The sequence below is a fragment of the Artemia franciscana genome, chromosome 2 (genome assembly GCF_032884065.1).
Source record: "Artemia franciscana chromosome 2, ASM3288406v1, whole genome shotgun sequence".
Classification (NCBI taxonomy): Eukaryota; Metazoa; Arthropoda; class Branchiopoda; order Anostraca; family Artemiidae; genus Artemia; species Artemia franciscana.
This window is the reverse complement of record NC_088864.1, coordinates 57605853-57631128: the sequence shown is the minus strand read 5'-3', so window position 1 is coordinate 57631128 and position 25276 is coordinate 57605853. Positions and strand designations below refer to the sequence as shown.

The window sequence follows — 25276 nt, the reverse complement described above, 5'->3', positions numbered from 1 at the left end:
AAAGGTTGAAATTATTTCCTTCGTTAGAATTTTTCCTGATAAGATTCCCAACTATCATATATTTGTGCTTGAACATACCCAGAAATACAATAGGAAACTAGATTATGATTACAATAACAGCCATAGTTGTACATTTATGAATCGGATAAGCACGACCACCAAAATATGTGGTCTTGGCTTATTTTTTAATTAGCTTTAGCTTAAAAGAGGCTAGTGAATTTTTTCTGTTTACGATATAGATATTATCAGGACTGCGGCACATATACCCATACAATTCACACATACTCGTTTTTTAATATTACTATTAGAATAAATTTTTACCATGGCTATTAAAAAAAAAAAGAAAAAAAATATTTGTTTCAAAATTTTTGGATAGAAAAACTGGATAAATCGAGTGAATAAATTAAACAGGGTATAATGGGTATTAAATCTTTTTGAAGTTGTGTTCCAGTAATCACCCTGGAAAAAAGAGGGGGGTAGTGCTTCCATGTTTGTATTCATGATAAACCTTTTCTTTTCTTAACCCTCACCACCACTATCTTTGAAGATGATCAGGAGGTTTGAATTGTGGTTACACCTAAATTTTGCCAATTATAATCCAATTTGTCAACCCTATTTTCCAGTTAAATTTAATCTACGTGAAGTAATTCTGATGAATGGTTAATCAATAATAAAGAGTGTTGTGGTGATTATTCCTTGTCGGCGTATGGGGACTTACGAATGATTGACTATGTTTTAACTCTGGTTTGATTTATGGTCATACTGGGATGGCCTCTGCTCTTTTTTGCCTTGTAGTGCGTATTTTCTGTATTTGTCCTAGTTATCTGTGAAGATATTCATGTTACTTTGTGTTTCGCTTTATAAACGTACTTAATAAGCTAACAAATTGAGCTTTTCTGTGCGTCGGGTAGAGTGTAAATTTTGTTGTATCAGTTTGTATTAAAAAGACCCATTAACTGAATAGTCAATTCAACAGTCTATGCGCCTTGGTGTAAATTACCCCCACTAATTCGAATCGGTTGAAGACTAGTTAATACCAAAATATGAATTAAGATTATTGCCCTCCAATTACTTTTGATTCTTAAAAAGGGAGCTATTATTTTTATTTTTAATCAAACGAACCTCCTCTAAAGTTTTTACAACCACCCCTTTGGGGTCATTGGCTTCCACTCCTTTCAAAACGACAAAGAAATCCAGGAAAAAAGTACAGTGCCAATCAACTAAGAAGGTCAGTGGATTACAGCCAAAGTTTTGTGATAAAAATCTGCACCCTCTTAAGCTCTCCACACTTATATTTAGAAGAAAACAAGGAGATAGGATTCTTGCCCACAAATTTATATCTAATAAATATAAATTTATACCTAATAATATATGTATATAAAAATTATATACGAATAGCGAAGAATGTTGTATATCCACAAGTTTTACGCAGTAAAAAATTAGCACATAACCGTTGTATATACCCATGTTGTACATCCGTAAGTTTTACGCAGTTAAAAATTATTACCTTGCATACTTGTTGCTGGGGCGCGTAGCGCTAAAGCAACCCGCGGCAGGGGTGTTACAACCTGTTGCAAACACCCCCAAAAAAGCAAGCGGTGTAGCGAAAATAGCTTTATTAGATTCATTATATCAGCGAGCCCTACCGTAGAAGTTTCTAGATCCAATATACATTACAATAATTAGATTACAATAAAATTGCAATAAAATAAAATTACAATAAAATTGTAATAAAATGTTTTGCAATACAAGGAAACTTTCATTTCAGCAATTTGCAAAAGCGAAAATTGAGGCTCTTATTAAATTATATTAGACTGTTCAAAGAGTAAAAAACTGCTAATTGTTAAAATATTTGAATATATTTTGACAATGGATTAAAGCAATTCTAAAATCTTAAAAAAGAAAACCAAAAGTTTGAAGCTTACTAGAAATTATTGTTATAAATTGGATTTGCTTTAATAATCAAATATCTTTGAAAAAACTGCAATATGAAAAGACAGCAAATTGTCTGCGGTTAGAATACAAGGGACAATGGGAATCCATATATAGAAGCATGCCGTTAGCTGTCTTTGGCTTTTTTCGGCATACATTTCATAACTATAGATTACGGACAGGCGTTTCACTCAAAAGATAGAAAGGCATGAATGAAGATAATATCATTATATGTTGTTTCGTATATGTATTTTAAAGTGATTTGTGCTCAGGGTTGCCACCCTTGGTGATTTGTCACCATTTCTAGTGATTTTTATATTTTCCAAAAAATCTCTAAATCAGCACATAAATTACTAGATTATTGAAGAAAATTACCAATTCAACTAAAAATTTTTTTACAAAGACCTACTAATTTTCACCGGGTGTCAACCCTGTTTGTACTATGACATGGTATATGTTAAGGTTGAAAATGAAAATAGTAGTTCGTTCAGTTCGGAATCAGGTTATAAGTTGGCAGTTTACTACTATTTTACAAATAGCAAAAAAGTTTGGTTTATTCTAGGTGGTTCTTGAGGTTGATCCGCCACCTGGTCCACTTCATCCAGATCGTCCGACAAGTGCTCAACTTCAAGTATCTAGGGCTATTTTGAAGAACAGACGAAGCCAAGATTGTGGCTCAAAAGCTGACCTTGCCCGATGTCTTGAGTCAATGCAAGCTGGTGGCTATCTCTTCTTTGCTACGGATTTCCCAATGAAAACCGATGACATGTCGCCAATTTCTGAAGATTTTATTCGACACGCCACTGAAGTTGAAGGTAGCTAATGAACAGTGGCAATGTTTGATTATTCGTAATTATTTGCTAAAAAAAACAACCATGGAATAGAAATTATACCGGGGGATAAAACTTTTTTCAAGAACTAGGATGTGTAATTATAATATAACTTTTTGTGTTGAATTCGAATATACAACCAGAAGTTGCTTATTGCATGCAATTTCTGCGTTACTATTTCTGTTAACTTTGGGATTTTGACTCCAAAAATTAATCTTCGTCATTCAAGAAAATTTTTTGATGCAATTTTAATAGTAAATTCGAGAATATTATTAGTTTTTTTTAACACCTCAAACCCGACTATTTTAAGAGTTTTCGTGGTAAAATTTGGCTATTACTGAATAAAACATTATGAAGCCAAAACTATTAGCTTCGGAAAATTTTCATAAGCAATTTAACCTAATTTTTATCATTCTATGGTTATTAAATTTCGCCAATAGTAGTCAATGCAGTTAATGTAAGAAGCTATGCTACAAATTAGTTTTAAAAACATAGATAATTAAAAAAGTATTGTGTTTAAGTATCCCCATGTTCATATACTAAGTTGAAAGAAGATAGAGAAACAAGGATAGGACTAAACCTGATTACAAAAGCTAGATGGCTTGGGTTTAGTCTGAACGGGGAAAAAAATAAAGAGTAGAAAATATAATCTTTTTCGTGTTTTAGTCATTAATGACAAATACAGCACCATCTCTGTGTATTGAAAACCATAAAGAAGTCGTATATTGTTTAACCCTCTATTTCCAAACTGAACATTTGGAAATGGAGCCGTCCTGGCTAAGTGGTTGGCGCGCTGGGTTGACAGTTCTTCGTGCACATCCCTGGCATGGCCATTTATTTTGATTGGGACGGGGGTCAGTGGTGCGACTCTATAAGCTCAGCAAGAATCGACCTACATCTAAATGGGTACCCGGAGAAATCTAGGGAAGGTAAGCAATAAGTTGCTGTCATACTTACTTACTTCCAAACTGAAAATCCGGTTATAACAGTAGCCCTCTCAAGAAATAACCTTGTATTTAAAAAAAACGCCCTTTTATAAGGTTAACAAATTATCAAAAGAGAAAAATAATAAAATCTTTCAAATGCAAAGTCGTCTATAGTTTTACATTTCTAGCGTAGAAGCAATGCTAACTATGTAGACCTATTAGGGGCATTCACTAAAATCAGTTGACTGCTTAATCATCTTCCCCAGAGGACTGCCTAGTAAATTCGCCCACAGGCCTGATCAGTTTCGTCAACTGAATTTTTTGCTGTTCTTGGTTAGTTTGTCTATCTCTTGAATTGCTACCTGAAGCCTTGGTGAAATAAAAAGTATGTATTGTAAGTATTGTGTTAAAAAAAAAGAAAAAAAAGTGGAATTGCACAAACAAACATATAGGAAATTTTGCTATTATGACCCCAATCGAAATGCTGTTTATTGAATAAGGAAATTATGCTGTTATGATTGCCGCAATATAATCACAATTAGCAATATATCCAATGGTGGCAACTCACAAGAATTGGAGGGATCCAGATTGTACTTTTCTATATTCTGGGGGAGGGGATTTTTTTTCAATGAAAATAATAAATAAATACTTTTTTCAATAAAAATACCAAAAAATAAGGCATTAAAAATCTGGGGGGGGAATATGTTTGGCAATCCCCATTTCCTAATAAAATCTTGGAGGGGAATACCTCATATGTGAATGCACTTAAGCAAATTCTCTAAGCTCGAACACATAAATAAATACCAAAAATGTATCACTGGCTAATTACTGAACCAATTTGGCTTCCGAACTGATCAGTTCAATCAACCAAATTATGATATTTGATTTGAAATCTCCTTTTTGTTTGACTAACCTTGAATTAATTAAATCATTAGGAAAATCAGTATATGAGTATTGAATTGAAAAATAGGTATCTACTCTGGTCATGTCATTGGAGCTTTTTTTAAAAATAATTGGTAATTTTGATACTTCTTAATTTTAATGATTTGATATTGTTTAAGGTGATAAGTGGCATGCCTCAACAATTGAACATGAATCAGTAAAGTCAGGTTTATACAATAAAGAACTCTTTTGGACAGATAAACATGACATATGGGATATGACGTTAGACCCCGTTTGGTTTGATTTTGTTGGAAAGCCAAAAAGTAATCCAGTGCCATTTATTGCGCCATTACCTGTTACGTTATGGGTGTACCCCAAGGATACCTGTACATACGTGCTAAGTCATGTTAGTAGCCTATTAAGTATTCAATTAAATCACCACCAGTACCTGTTTTTAATGCGATTGCAAGAGTTAGTGAATGAAATGAATGCGTTTTTGACCGCTGATATGGAACGTTTATGTAATGGAGTTTCTGCAGAAATGTGCATTTCCGTTGTGTTACCACAAGTTGATGTTTCTTTGCTGATGAGTCCAACTGCATCTGATTGTGGCTCTCCGCCATTTGACACGGAAAGTGTCTATCCTGAAACTGCTTCGATGTCTGAATTCAGAGTTGCTGCTCTTGCTCGTTTCAGAGAATCAAGATCAGAGCATCAATTTAGCACATTTTCAGACAATGAGAGTCTTGATTTTCAACCATCTAAAGCGATTAAGGAAAGCTGGATTGAAGCTGAGGGTGTTCAAGAAGTTACTCCAGAGTGCACGCCAGAATTAGAAGTCGCACCCCAATCAACAAAGTTAGATATTAATGAAACCCGAAAAACTATTCAATTCCAGCTACCCAAGTCGGATACATTTAGCTCTGTTAAACGTGGTTTTGCGTCAGGTTTCAATCAGGTTTTTGATACCGTATTGAAAATCACTGATGAAGCTTCGGACACTCTTTCCATTCGTTCTGATAATAGTGATGAAAGTGATGCATTTTCTCTTGTGATGGTAGATGAAAAGAACAGTAGTGATTATCTGTTTTGTTTCAATACCGACCAGGAGACTGTTGAAGTAGCGGACGAAGTTTCTGAAGAATCCAGTGAACAATTATCTTCGGTATCCTCTCCGAAAGAGGCTCAGATGAATTTCAACGGTGATACTGCTAAAAAGATGGTAAGCCCTTTTTCGTATATTTTAATCCCTACTCCTGTTTTTTCCTCTTTCATAATCCTTTTTCATAGTTATTTTTCATAATCCTGTTTTAATCCCTAGTCCTATTTCAATTTCTTAAGTATCAATGACAAATTATCATCAGTATCCTCTCCAAAAGAGGCTCAGAGTCCTATTTCAACGATGATACTGCTAAAAAGGCTGTAAGCCATATTTCATATATTTCAGTTTATGTAAATCCTATTTTAATCTCTAGTCCTATTTCAATTTTTGAAGTATCTAAGGAAAAATTATCATCAGTATCCTTTCCGAAAGAGGCTCAGATTAATTTCGACGGTGGTACTGCTAAAAAGTTGGTATGTCCTTCTTCATGCTATTAGTTGTGCCCAACTAAATCAATTTTACATTAAAGACACGAAGAGATTTGAGAAGTTGTTCGTGAATTGGACATGTTTACGTTTTTTCATAATCAGTTTTGAGCTAGAAGTGCTCAGACGGTCTTAACCCGATCATAACCACCCTTAAATATCTTTATGAGGTAAACACGACCTTGAAAATATGCCTACTTGATAAACATCCCATCGAATGCTTGTCAGTGGACAATTTGTTGTGCACTCTACCTTTTCATCTGCTTCTTCATCACCATGCTAGCAACCTTTAACTCGAAAACCACGCTAGTTACTTAATTTTGCTATAATTAACGGTACATAGACGAGAATGGCGGGAGAAAACCCCATTTCCCCTAACAAGAGAATTCTAGAATGCTCTTTGCGATTGTATCTACAGCAGAAAGATAGCTTAAAACATGTTGTCTACTGGAAGCGTTCATTTCCATTAACATGGGTTTATCACGAGTGTTTTGTTGTGTATTACCTTTAGAAATTTTAAAGCGTTTCGGTATGTCTTAATCGTTTGTAGAGTTTTACGACTGCCGTTGATTCTCAGGAAAAGCTGTGTTCTTTAGTTTTGGAGTGAGAAAGGTAAGAAGTCCTTTTAAGCCCTAAAGCGAAAGCAATTGCTTTTATAAAGTATTATCTATTATCATTATAAAAAACTATTATTTGCAAGGCAAGCCTCGCTAAATAGAAAAATTAGTTTTCTTTTCAATTTCAGCCGGAAATTCTAAGGCATTTTACAGTCTTTAAAGTAAGATCAGTGTTTAATCTTGAATCAGTTATTCATATGAAAAATATAATTTGTGGTTTAATCTTTTGGTGCCGACAAAGGACTCTATAAGATGCTGTCAATGATCTGTCATTTTTAAACTTAATTTTTAATGAAACAGTTTCTTTTACAAAAAAAGTTTGTTTTTGGCAAACGGACTCGGTCGATTGTAATTCAAGTCCGTTGATTTTGAATTAAAATGGAATAGTTTTGGGCATCAAGTCATGGCTAAATGTAGAATAAGCCAAGACAGATAAACCAATTGAGTGAGAAGCAAACCTGGCATTAATTCCCCCTTATTAGGAATGTATAAAAAGGAGGTTAGTTCATTTGTTAATAGATATGTCTATCTATTATCCGTCCATGCGTCATTGCTAGGGCAGTAGAACCAAGGTAGATAGTCATACAGCTAAGATAGTGATAGAGCCTATAGTTATATAGGGGGGTTAATTCGAAAAAATTAGAAAAATTGATTTATTTTTAACATTACGAGTCGGTGACCGGATCTTAATGAAATTTGATATTTAGAAGGAATTCATGTCTCAGAGCTCTTATTTTAAATCCCGACCAGATCTGGTTACATTGGGGGGAATTGGAGGGGGAAACCGGAAATCTCGGATAACGCTTAGAGCGGAGAGACCGGAATGAAACTTGGTGGGTAGAATCAGCAAATGTCGTAGAAGCGTGATTGACGTAACCGGACTGGATCCGCTCTCTTTGGGGGAGTTAGGGCGTCCAGTGCTTTGGCGAGTTCGGTGCTTCTGGACGTGCTAGGACGATAAAAATTGGTAGGCGTGTCAGGGACCTGCACAAATTGACTTAATAAAGTCGTTTTCCCCGATTCGACCATCTGGGGGGCTGAAGGGAGTGGAAAAATGAAAAAAATGAGACATTTTTAACGTACGAATGGGTGATCGGATCTTAATGAATTTTGATATTTAGAAGAACCTCGTGTCTCAGAGCTCTTATTTTAAATCCTGACCGGTATTAAGCCTCTGATTTTCCTTTTAAATCAGTCTATTGATTCTTAGAATTTGCTAGAGCTCATGTCATATGAGCTCTTGACTGTTCCGACCTCGTCACAAGTGCCATATGAGCTCTTAGCTCTTCTTGAACTTAATACCTAATACAACAATTTCATTAACAAAAAAGTATGTTCATAGAAATTCTTCTTGTTTAGTTTTCTATAGGCCGCCATAGTACAATTTACAGCCATGGTAATTTATGTAGAAATATCCCAGTTAACATGAATTCTAGATATGTCATTCTTAAATTTAATATTTAATTCAACAATTTCATTAACAAAAAAGAGTGTTTATAGAAATTGTTCTCGTTTCGCTTTCTATAGGCCGCCATAGCACAATTAACAGTCATGGCAATTTATGTAGAAATACCTTTTATATGTCATTGTCGAATTCTGTGTTCTGTAAAACAGTTTTGTTTGCAAAGAAGTGTCTTTCGCAGAAGCCATTCATGTTTAACTTTCATGTAGGTATCTGTTGTCACGTGGCGTCTTGGTTGTACGGAAGTAATGATGCAGTCAAGAAAGAGTGGTCAGGCTATTATGTGCCTTCAAGTCTCTTCACTTATGGATGAATGCTGTCCAAGTATCTCTCTTGAGGAATTTCAGGTAAATCTACTAAATTGCTTTATTGTTTTGTTTGATCGGATGCTTAACAGCAGGTTAATGCAAAACTTAGCAAACCATAATCAGAAAATTATGTGGACACAAATAGTATGAGCATTTTAGTGTAAAAATAACGGAATAGAAATAGCTGGGGCCATAGAACTGGCTTTAAAAAATGACACATAAGAAAAGAAGTGAGACGTTTCTAAAAATTCGATTGTTCAAAAATCATATTTCCGAGTTTTAGCCTCATTAACTATCATCACCGCTGTTTTTGTCTATCAGGGTAGCATTGTCAGCCATAATATCTTGCTCCATTCCCGGATGTTCCTATGAAGCAGAACAGCAACATCCTTAGCCTCATTAGCTATCATCACCGCCTTTTTTGCCAATCAGGGTAGCATTGTCAGCCATTATATCTTGCTCCATTCCCATATGTTCCTATGAAGCAGGAACAGCAATAACCTTAGCCTCGTTAACTAGCATCACCGCTGTTTTTGCCAATCAGGGTAGCATTGTCAGCCATAATATCTTGCTCCATTCCCATATGTTCCTATGAAGCAGGAACAGCAACAGCCTTAGCCTCGTTAACTATCATCACCGCTGTTTTTGCCAATCAGGGTAGCATTGTCAGCCATTATATCTTGCTCCATTCCCATATGTTCCTGTGAAGCAGGAACAGCAACAACCTTAGCCTCGTTAGCTAGCATCACCGCTGTTTTTGCCAATCAGGGTAGCATTGTCAGCCATAATATCTTGCTCCATTCCCAGATGTTCCTATGAAGCAGGAACAGCAACAGCCTTAGCCTCGTTAACTATCATCACCGCTGTTTTTGCCAATCAGGGTAGCATTGTCAGCCATTATATCTTGCTCCATTCCCATGTGTTCCTATGAAGCAGGAACAGCAACAACCTTAGCCTCGTTAACTAGTATCACCGCTGTTTTTGCCAATCAGGGTAGCATTGTCAGCCATAATATCTTGCTCCATTCCCAGATGTTCCTATGAAGCAGGAACAGCAACAGCCTTAGCCTCGTTAACTATCATCACCGCCTTTTTTGCTAATCAGAGTTCAAGGTGAATGCATCTATCTCAAAATCGGATATTTATGAACGAAATCAAACGAGTAAGCTTTCTCAGTGACCTTATGGATATTAAATTTTAATCCCAGTGAAGCTAGTAGAATTTGAAAAATTTGGCAAAAGATTGGTTTTAATTAAAACTTGTCTGACTGGTTTACTCCAATTCCATTGCTGGATAAAAAGATAAAAAAGGAATTAATTACAACTTTGATTGATCGATATTTCTGAGGGAAAAAGAGAGAAAAGAGTAAATAAAGAGAGAGAGTTGTTAACTTTGGGAACGGTAGAAGCGCCTTATTACGCGATAAAAGGCGAGCAGAAGAGGGAAGTTTTCTTGTCGCAAGGGCCGTTGTACCTGCCGGGAGTGGATTCTCCCTTAAATTGCGGGGATCAGGTAGCAAGAAACTACGCTTCCCTCGCTTATTATTTAATATCCATCGCTCATGATTTAATTTGCATTCAAGATTGCAATCACTGTGAGCCGCATTCAAGTTATTTCACTGCGCATTTCACGCATTTCACTGTGAGCGCGCTATAATTAGTTAACATGCACGGAGGTGATGAGGACAATTTGCATTATTCTCCGGTGTTAAATTTTGTTCAGCAAAATGTTGGAAAAGGAATTGATGATGAGATGATTAAGAAGTTTGGTACAGAATTTTTTGACGTCGATGATATTGTGAATGCGAAGAAGTGGCTTGGGTCCAAGCTGTATCCAGATGCTTTATTTCAGAAGCGAACTGGATTGAAAGCGCCACTAAGTCATTTAGGAGATATACTGGATTTTATCAAGAAGGGCAATACAGATGATTTCGACATCCCGATATTTTGTATATTAAACCCTAGTGAAGTCCCATTGATACCAGCTACAGCTTATCTTTTCTGCTTACTAGCTTATCTTCTTATCTATTCTGCTCTCTTTTCGGGAGTAAACGAGCTACGTATCCAGCTAAAAACTATTTCTAATCAGTTTGATGTGTTTTCCAATCATTTCCCGCCATTACCACAGCCTGGAGCCTCGAAACCTGGCGATAACCACTCTACTATTGTTGTCTCTAAATTGCCACCATCTATTAGAGATCCGACAAGCCGTAAAGACTTTATCGATCAATTAAGTTGTCATGATTCGGTTGCTAGCATTCGGCCGGTGGGAGATACACTGTTAGTAAACATTGAAAAATCGGTAGCTTCTGATTTCTTTGAGTCTGTGAAGTCTGTAGTCTTGGGTATTGGCACGAAGATTCTGCAGAAACGTTACCTTCGAATAATAAAAGGAATCCCGCTATCATTTAATGCTTCCGAATTCAAAATGCACTCAGGAGTCGTTGACGCAAACCGAATTGGTTTGTCCCAAACTATCAAGCTAGACTTTTCAGATTCGTTTGCAAAACGTGACGCTATGAAGAATGGAGTAAAAATAGGTTACGAGATTTTCAGAATTTATGATTTCGTAAGTGTACCGCGATGTTGCTTTAAGTGCAGGTCTCCTGATCACTTTATCAACGATTGTACCAGTCAGGTGGAAAAATGTGCGCGCTGCGCCAAAAATCACATTTTTTCGAAAGATGCGCCCTGTACAAATAGACCTAAATGTGCAAACTGCGGCGATTCTCACACTTCATATAGTCTATTATGTCCAGTGCTCAAGTCTCGTATTGCGACCGCTGTGAAAAAATGATGTCACGAAAATTCTCGGTTATTTCGTACAATATAAATGGAACACGTCAAAAAGAGCACATCATTGACGAACTTTCGAGCAACTATGACATCGTTTGTCTTCAAGAGCATCTTTTATCTTCAGATAATACCAACTTGTTGAAATGGAGTGCAAACCATATTACTTTTGTGAGTGCTGCAAGATCTACGTTTGGTAAACCTTCCGGAGGCCTCGCCTGTATACTGAGACGTAGGTCCTTTTCATCCACGACGCCTGTGCTGTTCCATAGTGACGAAAACCTCTTGGCCGTGCGAATTGCCGATTTAATACTTATTAACGTGTACTTTCCGTGTGATCGTAAGTCGGTTCAATCACTGAATAAGTTTGCCAAGACCTGTTGTGTTTTGAAAAAAGTGACAGAATACGCGTCATCTCTCGGTTATCAATTTGTTGTCGCGGGGATTTTAATGCTGATATAATGAATTCAAATATTCGGTCTGATATGGTCTTCGATTCTTTATCTGAGTTTAAGCTAGTGGATAAGAATCGTCTGTTTTCTTACATCCATCATTCTGGGAGCCTTACTAATATTGATCATGTTCTTTGCTCTCCCAATTTATCTGTTTCGACTGTTTCTGTACATGAAATAGAAAGCGATATAGACCACCTACCAATTTCCTTCATGCTTGGTATTTCTCTGTCGCAAGATAGTTCTAATAGACGTGGGAATCGTAGATGGTCTACCAGACTAAATTGGAATAAGGCTAATTGGGCTCTTTATATTTCTACCCTTACAGCTTTTTTGTCTAGGATAAAAGTTCCTTTTCAGCTACTTCAGGTTGGATCTAAATTTGTAAATGATAAGAATTTTATGAATAAATATTATTTTGATATTGTATCATGCATGAAGGAAGCTGAGAGGGTAGCTGTTCCCGAAGAATGTGTTAAATTTAATACGCGGAAGCCTGAATGGTCTTGGGATCCGGGTCTAAAATCAGTGAAAAATAAAGCCAAATTTTGGCTACGTATTTGGGTTTCTTGTGAACGACCACGTAGCGGTGTAGTATTTCAGCTTAAACAGAAAACTAAATTAGAGTATAAAAAGTATTTACGGTCTGCAAAATCTTAAATTTGCAAATTCCCGTCAAGTAATTTTGATTGGAAAAACGTGGTAAATTCAAATAAAATCGATGACTCTTCGTCAACAAGTAGCCCAATTAGTCCTGCTGCTTGGTGCATATATTACGACCAGATTTTCAACACTATAAACCATTTTGTTCATGCTACTTTTATGAGGTTTCTTATTTCTGCGCTTCCCATATCACTCCACCAGAACCAGATCCTCCCAGTTAATTTAGTTTCGGTGGCACAAGCTGTAAAGAAGCTTAAGTCTAGCTCTATTGATTGTGATGGTATAAGTGTCAAACACCTAAATGTTGATTGTCCAGCTCTAGTCCAACATTTACAACTTCTGTTTCAAATGTGCTTATGCACCTCGGTTGTGCCTGAAAGTTTTTTGTGTGGAACAGTTACTTCAATCCTGAAAAGAGGAAAGATTCCGACTGAGTGTGCATCTTACAGGCCTATAACGGTTTCCTGCAATATAAGCAAAATGTTTGAGTATCTTCTCCTGCCATCACTTAATTCTTCGGCATATTTTGGTGAAAATTAGATTGGGTTTTCAGCTGGGGTAGGTTGCCAGCAGGCTCATCGAGTTTTGGCTAATGTTCTTACTGAGGCTACTAAAAAGGGATTCGAGTTACATTTATGTGCTTTGGATCTCTCCAAAGCCTTTGACACTGTTACGCATTCCCAAGCTATCTTTTCCCTTTTTAGTCACGGTATCAACATATCGGTAATTTTTCTTCTTAGATATTGGTATTCAAATTCCTTTTTGCGGATTAAAATGGATATAAGGGTTTCAGATAGTAAAATTCCAATACGACGTGGGGTCCGGCAAGGTGCTGTCCTCTCCCCCTCTATTTTCAAACTTTGTATACCATCTGTCCTTTCCTCTATCCCGCCTACTTGCATCCTCAATTCTGTAAATATTTCTTATCTTGCCTATGCGGATGATATTCTTTTGATCAGTAGGACTAAAAAAGGGCTCTCTTTGTCTATTTCAACAGTAGCATCTAAACTTCATGCGATTGGACTTTCTCTTAATCTTTCAAAGTGTGAATATCTTTCATTTAATAGAAATATCACTACTCCTCTAATCTGTGGGTCTTTTTCTATCCCGTCGGTTTCTTCATTTCGGTGGCTGGGAATTAACGTTAGTAAAACTCTAAAATCCTTACGGACTCTCACTGTTGCTGATTGCAAGAAGAAAATCCAATTAAGTTACTCTAAAATTGTTGCTAACCGAGATAGATACAATAGAAAGTCTCTTGCTAAATTATACTCGGTTTTTACAGATCATTCGGTTTTGTTTCTTTCTGGTATTTACCCTATTTTTCATAAAAAAGATATCAGTTCAATTCGTTCTTATTATTTCCGTTTTTCACGTTTTCTATTGTATCTGCCTCCATGGTATAGGAATAGGAGCCTCATATCTAGTTATTGTTTCCCGGATATTGGGTCGAAGCTCACAGAGCTTGCTGACAAAATATCCCAGTCTACTTATAAGTATCTGCCCGCCCATAGAGGCCTTACTCGTTTGCTTTAGTTTCTTGTTTTTTCTGTTTTGTGTAGTGTTTATTTTGTTTCTTTTATTGATACTCCGCTTTGATTTTTTGTAGTGGGTCAAAAATAAATTATTATTATTATTATTGTCAGCCATTATATCTTGCTCCATTCCCATATGTTCCTATGAAGCAGGAACCTTAGCCTCGTTAACTAGCATCACCGCTGTTTTTGCCAATCAGGGTAGCATTGTCAGCCATAATATCTTGCTCCATTCCCATATGTTCCTAGGAAGCAGGAACAGCAACAGCCTTAGCCTCGTTAACTATCATCACCGCCTTTTTTGCTAATCAGGGTAGCATTGTCAGCCATTTTATCTTGCTCCATTCCCATATGTTCCTATGAAGCAGGAACAGCAACAGCCTTAGCCTCGTTAACTATCATCACCGCTGTTTTTGCCAATCAGGGTAGCATTGTCTGCCATAATATCTTGCTCCATTCCCATATGTTCCTATGAAGCAGGAATAGCAACAGCCTTAGCCTCGTTAACTATCATCACCGCTGTTTTTGCCAATCAGGGTAGCATTGTCAGCCATTATATCTTGCTCCATTCCCATATGTTCCTATGAAGCAGGAACAGCAACAACCTTAGCCTCGTTAACTAGCATCACCGCTGTTTTTGCCAATCAGGGTAGCATTGTCAGCCATAATATCTTGCTCCATTCCCAGATGTTCCTATGAAGCAGGAAGAGCAACAGCCTTAGCCTCGTTAACTATCATCACCGCCTTTTTGCTAATCAGGGTAGCATTGTCAGCCATTATATCTTGCTCCATTCCCATATGTTCCTATGAAGCAGGAACAGCAACAACCTTAGCCTCGTTAACTAGCATCACCGCTGATTTTGCCAATCAGGGTAGCATTGTCAGCCATAATATCTTGCTCCATTCCCAGGTGTTCCTATGAAGCAGGAACAGAAACAGTCTTAGCCTCGTTAACTATCATCACCGCCTTTTTGCTAATCAGGGTAGCATTGTCAGCCATTATATCTTGCTCCATTCCCATATGTTCCTATGAAGCAGGAACAGCAACAACCTTAGCCTCGTTAACTAGCATCACCGCTGTTTTTGCCAATCAGGGTAGCATTGTCAGCCATAATATCTTGCTCCATTCCCAGGTGTTCCTATGAAGCAGGAACAGGAACAGTCTTAGCCTCGTTAACTATCATCACCGCCTTTTTTGCTAATCAGGGTAGCATTGTCAGCCATTATATCTTGCTCCATTCCCATATGTTCCTATGAAGCAGGAACAGCAACAACCTTAGCCTCGTTAACTATCATCACCGCTGTTTTTGCCAATCAGGGTAGCATTGTCAGCCGTAATGTCTTGCTCCATTCCCATATGTTCCTATGAAGCAGGAACAGCAACAGCCTTAGCCTCGTTAACTATCATCACCGCTGTTTTTGCCAATCAGGGTAGCATTGTCAGCCATTATATCTTGCTCCATTCCCATATGTTCCTATGAAGCAGGAACAGCAACAGCCTTAGCCTCGTTAACTATCATCACCGCTGTTTTTGCCAATCAGGGTAGCATTGTTGGCCATAATATCTTGCTCCATTCCCATATGTTCCTATGAAGCAGGAACAGCAACAGCCTTAGCCTCGTTAACTATCATCACCGCTGTTTTTGCCAATCGGGGTAGCATTGTCGGCCATAATATCTTGCTCCATTCCCATATGTTCCTATGAAGCAGGAACAGCAACAGCCTTAGCCTCGTTAACTATCATCACCGCTGTTTTTGCCAATCGGGGTAGCATTGTCGGCCATAATATCTTGCTCCATTCCCATATGTTCCTATGAAGCAGGAACAGCAACAGCCTTAGCCTCGTTAACTATCATCACCGCTGTTTTTGCCAATCAGGGTAGCATTGTCAGCCGTAATATCTTGCTCCATTCCCATATGTTCCTATGAAGCAGGAACAGCAACAGCCTTAGCCTCGTTAACTATCATCACCGCTGTTTTTGCCAATCAGGGTAGCATTGTCAGCCATTATATCTTGCTCCATTCCCATATGTTCCTATGAAGCAGGAACAGCAACAGCCTTAGCCTCGTTAACTATCATTACCGCTGTTTTTGCCAATCAGGGTAGCATTGTCAGCCATTATATCTTGCTCCATTCCCATATGTCCCTATGAAGCAGGAACAGCAACAGCCTTATCCTCGTTAACTATCATCACCGCCTTTTTTGCTAATCAGGGTAGCATTGTCAGCCGTAATATCTTGCTCCATTCCCACATGTTCCTATGAAGCAGGAACAGCAACAGCCTTAGCCTCGTTAACTATCATCACCGCTGTTTTTGCCAATCAGGGTTGCATTGTCAGCCATAATATCTTGCTCCATTCCCATATGTTCCTATGAAGCAGGAACAGCAACAGCCTTAGCCTCGTTAACTATCATCACCGCTGTTTTTGCCAATCAGGGTAGCATTATCAGCCATAATATCTTGCTCCATTCCCATATGTTCCTATGAAGCAGGAACAGCAACAGCCTTAGCCTCGTTAACTATCATCACCGCTGTTTTTGCCAATCAGGGTAGTATTGTCAGCCATAATATCTTGCTCCATTCCCATATGTTCCTATGAAACAGGAACAGCAACAGCCTTATCCTCGTTAACTAGCATCACCGCTGTTTTTGCCAATCAGGGTAGCATTGTCAGCCATTATATCTTGCTCCATTCCCATATGTTCCTATGAAGCAGGAACAGCAACAACCTTAGCCTCTTTAACTAGCATCATCGCTGTTTTTGCCAATCAGGGTAGCATTGTCAGCCATAATATCTTGCTCCATTCCCAGATGTTCCTATGAAGCAGGAACAGCAACAGCCTTAGCATCACCGCCTTTTTTGCTAATCAGGGTAGCATTGTCAGCCATTATATCTTGCTCCATTCCCATATGTTCCTATGAAGCAGGAACAGCAACAGCCTTATCCTCGTTAACTATCATCACTGCTGTTTTTGCCAATCAGGGTAGCATTGTCAGCCGTAATATCTTGCTCCATTCCCACATGTTCCTATGAAGCAGGAACAGCAACAGCCTTAGCCTCGTTAACTATCATTACCGCTGTTTTTGCCAATCAGGGTAGCATTGTCAGCCATAATATCTTGCTCCTTTCCCATATGTTCCTACGAAGCAAGAACAGCGACAGCCTTAGCCTCATTAACTACTCTGGGTTCGTTCTTTTCACCTGATTTTCTTTTCACTAGTTATTTGATGTGATAATTTTTAGCCTCATTTTGACCCTTTTTTTTTTGCTCAAAGGAACTCTTATCAACAAACTTGTGTTTTTGCTACTCTACTAGCAAGGTATTTTTTAATCCTCCTTTGTTAGTTATAACACTGCAGTCAAGGAAAATGGGAAAGAGTAGAAGAACATCTTATCTAACAATCGAAAGAGAACAGGTAACCAAATTGTTAATAGGTTAAGCCAGTTAGTTTGGTAATTGGTTTAAGTCAAGCCAGTAAGTTATTCTGTTCACATTCTCAGATCTTGTTTGTGTGTTCTTGGTCGCAGCGATTTGATAAAGAACGAACCACGGCCCATAGTAGCCGACAATTTAAAAATATTGCAATTAGTCTCAATCGTGAAAATTAGTTCTGAAAACAAATTTATGGTAATTTCGAAAAGCAGCCTCAAACCCGCCGAAAATGGAAGGATTGAGATGAAAACTCCACCATTGGAATCACCATTTTCCGAAAACTTTTCGCAGGAAAGAGACCGCTTCAATCGTCGAATAACCAGAAAAATTACTTTTTTTCCATATGTAGCACTGATGAGTTCTCTTTATTTTTCTTCTATGTTTTTTTCTTATTTCGTCACCAGTAGTAGGAAACTGGACCAACATAGGGAGTTGTTTAAGGGCTCATTTGAAAGGAGATGTCAATCTCTGTGTTCTTTTTGTGTAATAAAATATAATATTTAAAAATATAATGCAATGGATTACAAAAAACTGCATCTTGACATGCAAGATGATATAATGCATGCATCTTCTTTTGACAAGGGATATGATATCATATTTAATGTATTCTGTTACCTGGTTGTCTGAAATGTCGTCAAGCATGTTTTTTAAATGATGACATCTATGGTAGGTTATAAGCATAAATATTGTAATTAATTAAACATAAAATAAAAATTAGTTTCTTAGAAAACTGTATCTAATGACCCCATAATGACCAAAAATAGCCTGAAACTTCCTAAAAATTGTTTTGTATTGAAACAAAAAGTACACCATTATAAATGCCTTGGCCGAGAAACTTACAGGCCTTTGGCCTGAATAAGAAAGACAATCGATTGACTTGAAAAATTGGAAAGTTACTTTCTTTTAGATGAGGTATTAAAAAGGGATAAGATATTAGTTGAAGATTTTACTCCAAATGGCCAAAACAGGGATTATGGTACCAGTAATCGAGATTGCAGTCGTAGCTGCAACCTAGTTAAAGACAAACCTGTTATACTGAAGAATTACAGCCCCATCTTGAAGAACATGAAAAACACCTTTTATATGGGAAGCTGGGATATCTTCTTTTTTTCAGAGGGTGGTCGTATCGAGCCATGATCGTAGGATGTTGAAGGAGTGCTCATTTGAAAAGAAAATACCATGTCTATAGCTCTTAAATTACAATAATTCAAAAACCAGTATGAAAAGACTTTTCAGTATGAAAAGACATTAAATTTCGTAAAGAGCAAAAAACTGGTAATAGCAAAAATATGTATATATTTTAACACGGGTTTACAACAATTCAACACTTTAAAAAAGAAAATTTTTTTGAACGCAACCAGTTATATAATGTCAGTAGGAAGGCCCATTAAATGAAAATTTACGTTGGTTTTAAATGACGATTCTCTATTTTGACGCGGGTTTAAAAAAATTCAAAAAACTTAAAAAAGAAAAACCAAAAGTTTCAAGCTTAGTACACATCGCTGTTAGAAATCGGACTAGTTTCAATAATCAAATATTTTTTAGATGAAATTTTCCGTCCGAACAAGAGGATGGCATGACTCCATACAAAGTCATTCATTAGCTCCATGTATTCGTTTGAGACAGGAGTCACATTCCACGCTTGCTCCTGGTCAACTCCAGACATTAGGTCGTTTCGAAAACCCTGCCCAATTTTCCCGAAGTCCAATGCACACACTAATTGCTAAGAGTAAAGATACTTTCTTGAAATGTAAGTTGGAAAATGTTAGCATAGAAATTCCTGCATCTGTTCAAATTGGATTGCAACAATTGTTTGAAGATGAATTTGAATCAATATATTTCCCCTTAGAGGTTAGTATAAACTCATATTTTTAATAGCATCATTAGCATGGTTGTGATGCTGTTGCCAAAAGATCTGGGAATACTTAGCATAGTTATGACAATTGTTTTCGGCGGTGACCTAACATGTTAGACGCGGAAAACAGAAATTAAAATGAGAAACAGGTACAAGCTTGCGTGAGGCTGCTTAACTTTGAGTTTATTGCGTCTGTTATTTTACTCGAGATCTGTGGAAGAAAAGATTGGGATATCTAGCTCGGTTCTGCTGTCTCGACAAATCTAGCTATAAAGAAAAAAGACGGAAATAAATTTTCAGTTGTAAAAAAAAAAAAAATCATTCCACGCGTGAATTCCAAAAAGAAATTTGAGGTATTTGTTTAAAGCTCACTATTACATAACATTCTAGCATATAGCTTGTTCTTGGCGGCTTTCCGAGGTACCAAGATGCCACCATAGAAAGAAAAAATTGGCTTTTACTTTGATCCTAAGAATAATCGTTTTAATTTAGCCCTCTGAAGAAAAATTTAGGTCACAGCCGAAAACGACTATCATGACCATGTTGAAAACTTAGGAACTTTGGTAACCATTACGAGGGCTTAGTGTAGAACATGCTTAATGAATTAAGGTTAGAAACAAAATAAATATTGCAATAAATGAATTAGCCCCATAACCTTCGTTGGTTTCTTTTTTTTGACGTGCTGGAGCTGCTGGTGTTATTTTTATTGGTGTCTCCGAACATTTTTTTTACGATTGATGGTTCTTCTTCTTTTAAAGTACGAAAGTATGTTCCTTTTTGTAGTCAAAATATAAAAATTTTATTACCGTTATTATATATGCTTTTCCAACTCTCAGTTTTTTTTAGAGTTTGAGAAACTCTCATTTTCTCAAATGTTATTTCATAGACGATAAGGGTTGCTCTTTATTACAAGAAAAAAAGGCAGTAAAATTAGATGATCAATTCATTAAAAACGAAGAATAACAAATTTCAAACTGTCCTTAAACTTGTTATAGAATGTAACTTCAATGTACTAAGATTTCAATTATATAACTGTCCTAATTTCTATTTCAAATTTGATGTCATATAAAGAAAATTCTTCACTTGGAAATGCTAGACAATTTAACTGTCCTATTTGAGGTTTGATATATTTTCAAACATATTTGATATATGTCACCCAATTCGAAAAGACCATTGTTAAATAATATGAAAGAAAAAAAAACAAAAAACGGTCGAAAACGGTAAGCCAGAGGGTGGCGACTGGCACATACAATCTTCTGGTATATTGATGAGAAATAATCAATATAGAAGTGATAAAGCAAATATAAATTTAATAAAATAAATTTTGATTATTTGATAAAATAATCAAATATAGAATTTATGAGAAATAAGCACTTCATAGTGCTTAGATATTGACGAGAAAGAGTTTATTCAGGGCTTAGATATGCTGCTGTGTCTCAATAACAGCAAAACATTTTCAAAGTGCTAAGGACATAAAATAAATTGCCCTCTAGAACTGTTTTTTCACACCTTAAAGCTAAGATTTTCTAAGATTTAATTTTTGTTTTTTTTTACTGGTGGAGTTTACAGTGGATCCCTATGTTTTCCCAAGTGTTGCTACTCTGACCCGTGAAAATTAATAAGCAAAACTTGATAGTTAAGTCTGACAATGCCTCTGGTCAACAAAGATTCAAAATCGTCAATATCTTGAGTCCCAGAGACAACTTGACTTTCAAAAAAGCTACACTTTCTTAAGCTCTTTTCAGCCTTATGGTATTAGCTTATTTTTTGCTGTTTTTTTTTACTCGCATTTTTTTATTATTACTGTTATTCTTAGCGCCAAACTGCTACAAAAACCATAATAGTGTATATGGAGGTCTGTTTCATTAAGCATGTTTTTCCCCATTTTTTAAGAAATGGATGATCATGTAAGTTTCCATTTGTCCATTTTAAACAATCAGATTACACTTTCACTGTCCTTGGTACTTAAAAAGAAATTCAATTTAAAACTTGGAGAATTTTCACATCATATTATGTCATTAAATGCCTCAAAGTACAAAAGACAAATGTGATTTGTTCCATTTGATACTCATGCGACTTATTGGCTCTGAGCACTTGATTTCACTTGGTGAACTTCATGGGACTTGATCGACTTTGGACGCTTCATGCGCTTATTTGTCCACTGGCTTCCAATCCTTACTTAATGTGGCTTATCGACTTTGTGTACTTCATGTGACTCACCTATTGTGATTTATCAACTTGGCGCTCTTAATGTGCTCATTTGTGCATTCATTTCTAAGGTACACTTCACGGGACTTTATCGACTTCCTGCACTTCGTAAGGAAATTTGCGTTGACTTATTTTTTAATGTGCATTTCATGGGACTATATCCTAGTACTTCGTATGCATGCTTGAACTCTTGTTTTTTACTCTGCACTTTGTGACTTAGTCTAATCATTGTGACTGGTAGACTCTTACACTTATTTGCCCTTTTAAAAACCCTTTTCTTGAAGCGGAGTGTTGTTTTGTTTTGCCCTTTTAAAGTGCCCTTTCTAAGGTACTTTAAAAGGATCAATTTATATACTTTAAAAGGATCCTTTTATTTGCCCTTTTAAAACCCTTTCTTGAAGCAGAGTGTTGTTTTGTTTTGCCCTTTTAAAATGCCCTTTCTAAGGTACTTTAAAAGGATCAATTTATATACTTTAAAAGGATCCTTTTATTTGCCCTTTTAAAACCCTTTCTTGAAGCAGAGTGTTGTTTTGTTTTGCCCTTTTAAAGTGCCCTTTCTAAGGTACTTTAAAAGGATCAATTTATATACTTTAAAAGGATCCTTTTATTTGCCCTTTTAAAACCCTTTTCTTGAAGCAGAGTGTTGTTTTGTTTTGCCCTTTTAAAGTGCCCTTTCTAACGTACTTTAAAAGGATCAATTTATATACTTTAAAAGGATCCTTTTATTTGCCCTTTTAAAGCCCTTTTCTTGAAGCAGAGTGTTGTTTTGTTTTGTATCAACGTTTTCCTGAATATCTAATGTTAGTGTTTTGAAGGGGAAAAGTTTCCTCTCCTAAGATTCATCAATATACCCCCAGGAAAGCCCTATGATAATTTTTTACCGAGGCACAAGTTCTCAATGGAGTTTTTCGGTTACCTAGTTTAGAATCTTCACATGAACGTGAAACATACATTTTTTTTTTCACAAACTTCCATGATTTAAATCACTGCTATACGGAATCAGATAAAGCTGAACGGATGCACTCCTACCATCCTGTAATTATTTCGGTTATTTTATAGTATAAAATTGTGATTGATCTTTAACAGCCAATGTGTATAATTTTAGATTGAATTGGTCGACATAACTGTGGCATTGAAGAACGACCATGGTGCTCATGGAGGTGGAGTTTCTAAACCCACTGTTTATAGAATAAGCCATCTTAACCTAGCACAGAACAGTGAAGGGATATTCACGGTAGGAGAATCAAAGGTGCCAATTTCAAACTCCGTTTTTAAAGATGTAACTCTGGAACAGCGTAAGCTGCGCAGCTTGGAGGAGGAGAATCAGTCTCTTAAAGCTCAGCTTGCCTCTCTTGCAGAATATGGGAATCTACGCGATGAATATCTCAAAGTTGTTGAAGAAAAGGATTCTTTAATGCATACTTTGCAATTTCTGCAAGAGGAACTGATAAAATCTGAAAGACTTCGTAGTGCCAATCAGAAGTAAGGATCATGTTGCAATATCGATTTTTGTTTTCAAGGGGGTTGTTTGTTTTAATTTAGCGTCTGTCTTTTGTTCCCTTTTTGTTTAATTTTTATGTTTTACGTTACGTCAAATAAAATCAAGTTATTTCTTTATCTTTTTTTTTCTTTATCATTGTTTTTTTCCAAGTTAAAATGAGCAACAACTTATTTTCAGTTCAACTATGTCTGAATACATTTTTTGCACATTTCTTGCTGCAATCAAACAGTCTGTGGTTGCAAACAGTAAGTAAAGAGCGATAGTAACCGCAACTCTAAAAAAGGAATTTTGACTTTTCAGCCCAATCCTTTAAGAACCACTCCTTAAACACAATAGCCGTTTAATTGGTATAAGAGCTTTTTAGAGCACTTAAAAATTTCAGCGTAACGATTGAGGGTTGAGAAAGGGGCAGCCCCCCATCATATAGGGAATAATTTATATTTGTTTTATTTCTACTCCTTGCTTTCGGTTAAGAAAAAAAAAAAAAACACTTGTTTTTTATTTATTATATTTATCTAGATAGCAAATACTTTTCATTTTCTTGGAGTTACAGCAACATTGGAAATGCTTTAAAAATCCAGAAAGGGTGAATGGGGCAAACAAATCTGGGGGGGGGGTGTAAATGCCCCCTTTCTCTATCTGCGACCACTGGATGATGGAATCCAGATCCACAAAACTATTTCATTGGTTGTCTGTCCTTTCATAATTCTATGTTAGACACTGATTTCAATTATCTTTGACTTCCTTTTGGTTATTACTGTTACCTGTGACAGGGAATGCGATAGATCTCGTGATATCTGTGTCAATTTGCATGCAGTCCAACTTCTTGATTAGTCCCATTCACTTTATTGTAAAACAGGTCCAATATATATATATATATATATCTATATATATAAAAATAAGTTGTCTGTCTGTGGATCAGGTGATTTCGTTAATAATATACCATTTAAAACACCAAAATGAACATGCTGGAGTAGTCACTCGATGAGAGAGGGTGTCAGAACGGAGAATGAAGGTCCCAGGTTCAAATCCTGGTTAGGCTAAAAAAGGTAAAAAACTAAAAAAAAAACTGAAAAAACTAAAAAAAGGCAAAAACTACAAAAAAAAGACTAAAAACTAATAAAAAAAATAAAAAAGCTAAAAAACTAAAAAAACTAAAAAACTAAAAAAAAACTTAAAAAAAAGGAAAAAACTGAAAAATAGAAGAGAAAAAGAAAACTAATAAAATTAAGAATAAAAATAAAAAAAAATAAAAAAGATAAAAACTAAAAAAAAACTAAATTAGCAATCACCATCAACAAAGCTCAAGGGCAATCATTAGAATCATGAGGTATAGATCTGAATATGGATTGTTTTTCCCATGGACAATTATATGTTGCATGTTCAAGAGTCGGTAAACCTGACAATCTAAATAAATGACGACACTCAAAGAGAAAGCGACCGGGACAAAAGGAATGTTCGATTAGCAATCAACAAAGCACCGGGACACAGGGAGTATAAATGACGACCAGGACATAAGTAAAAAAAAACTAAAAAAACTAAAAAGAAGGTAAAAACTACAAAAAAACTAAAAAGAAAAAAACAACTAAAAACTAATAAAAAAACTAAAAAATCTAAAAATCTAAATAAACTAAAAAAGAAAAAAAATAAAAAAGGAAAAAAATAAAGGAGAAAAACAAAACTAAAAAACGAATGTATATACAGACCGGGACACCGGGATACAAATGACGACCGGGACACAGGGAATATAAATGACGACCGGGACACAACTACAACGGGGACGCCGGGGGGCACAGGGGGATATAAATGACGACCGGGACACCAGGACACAAGGAATATAAATGACGCCCGGGACACTCAAAGAGAAATCACAGACTGGGACACCGGGACACAAATGACGACCGGGACACAGGGAATATAAATGACGACCGGGACACAGGGACATAACTACAAAGGGGACGCCGGGGTCCCCTTTGTCATATAATCGTCATATAAATGACGATGGCGACTCAGGGAATGGTCGATTAGCAATCACCATCAACAAAGCTCAAGGGCAATCATTAGAATCATGAGGTATAGATCTGAATACGGATTGTTTTCCCATGGACCATTATATGTTGCATGTTCAAGAGTCGGTAAACCCGACAATCTATTTATATGCACAGACAATGGAACAGCAAAGAATGTTGTATATTCGCAAGTTTTACGTAGTTAAAAACATATATATATACATATATATATATATATATATCTATCTATATTCACAGGTGGGACATAGGGACACAACTACA

The 25276-nt window shown here is 36.4% G+C and overlaps 1 protein-coding gene across 1 annotated transcript in view; it reads left to right on the top strand.

Moving 5' to 3' along the window:
* Positions 1 to 23101, top strand: part of LOC136043830 (bridge-like lipid transfer protein family member 3B) — a 74343-nt gene extending 51242 nt beyond the window's left edge. The window contains exons 11-15 of the mRNA XM_065728762.1: positions 2495 to 2747; positions 4750 to 5792; positions 8446 to 8583; positions 18967 to 19272; positions 22590 to 23101. Coding sequence (XP_065584834.1) covers positions 2495 to 2747; positions 4750 to 5792; positions 8446 to 8583; positions 18967 to 19272; positions 22590 to 22970 — 2121 coding nt within the window. The 3' untranslated portion in view covers positions 22971 to 23101. The remainder of the gene's footprint in view (positions 1 to 2494; positions 2748 to 4749; positions 5793 to 8445; positions 8584 to 18966; positions 19273 to 22589) is intronic.
* The last annotated feature ends 2175 nt before the right edge of the window (positions 23102 to 25276 follow it).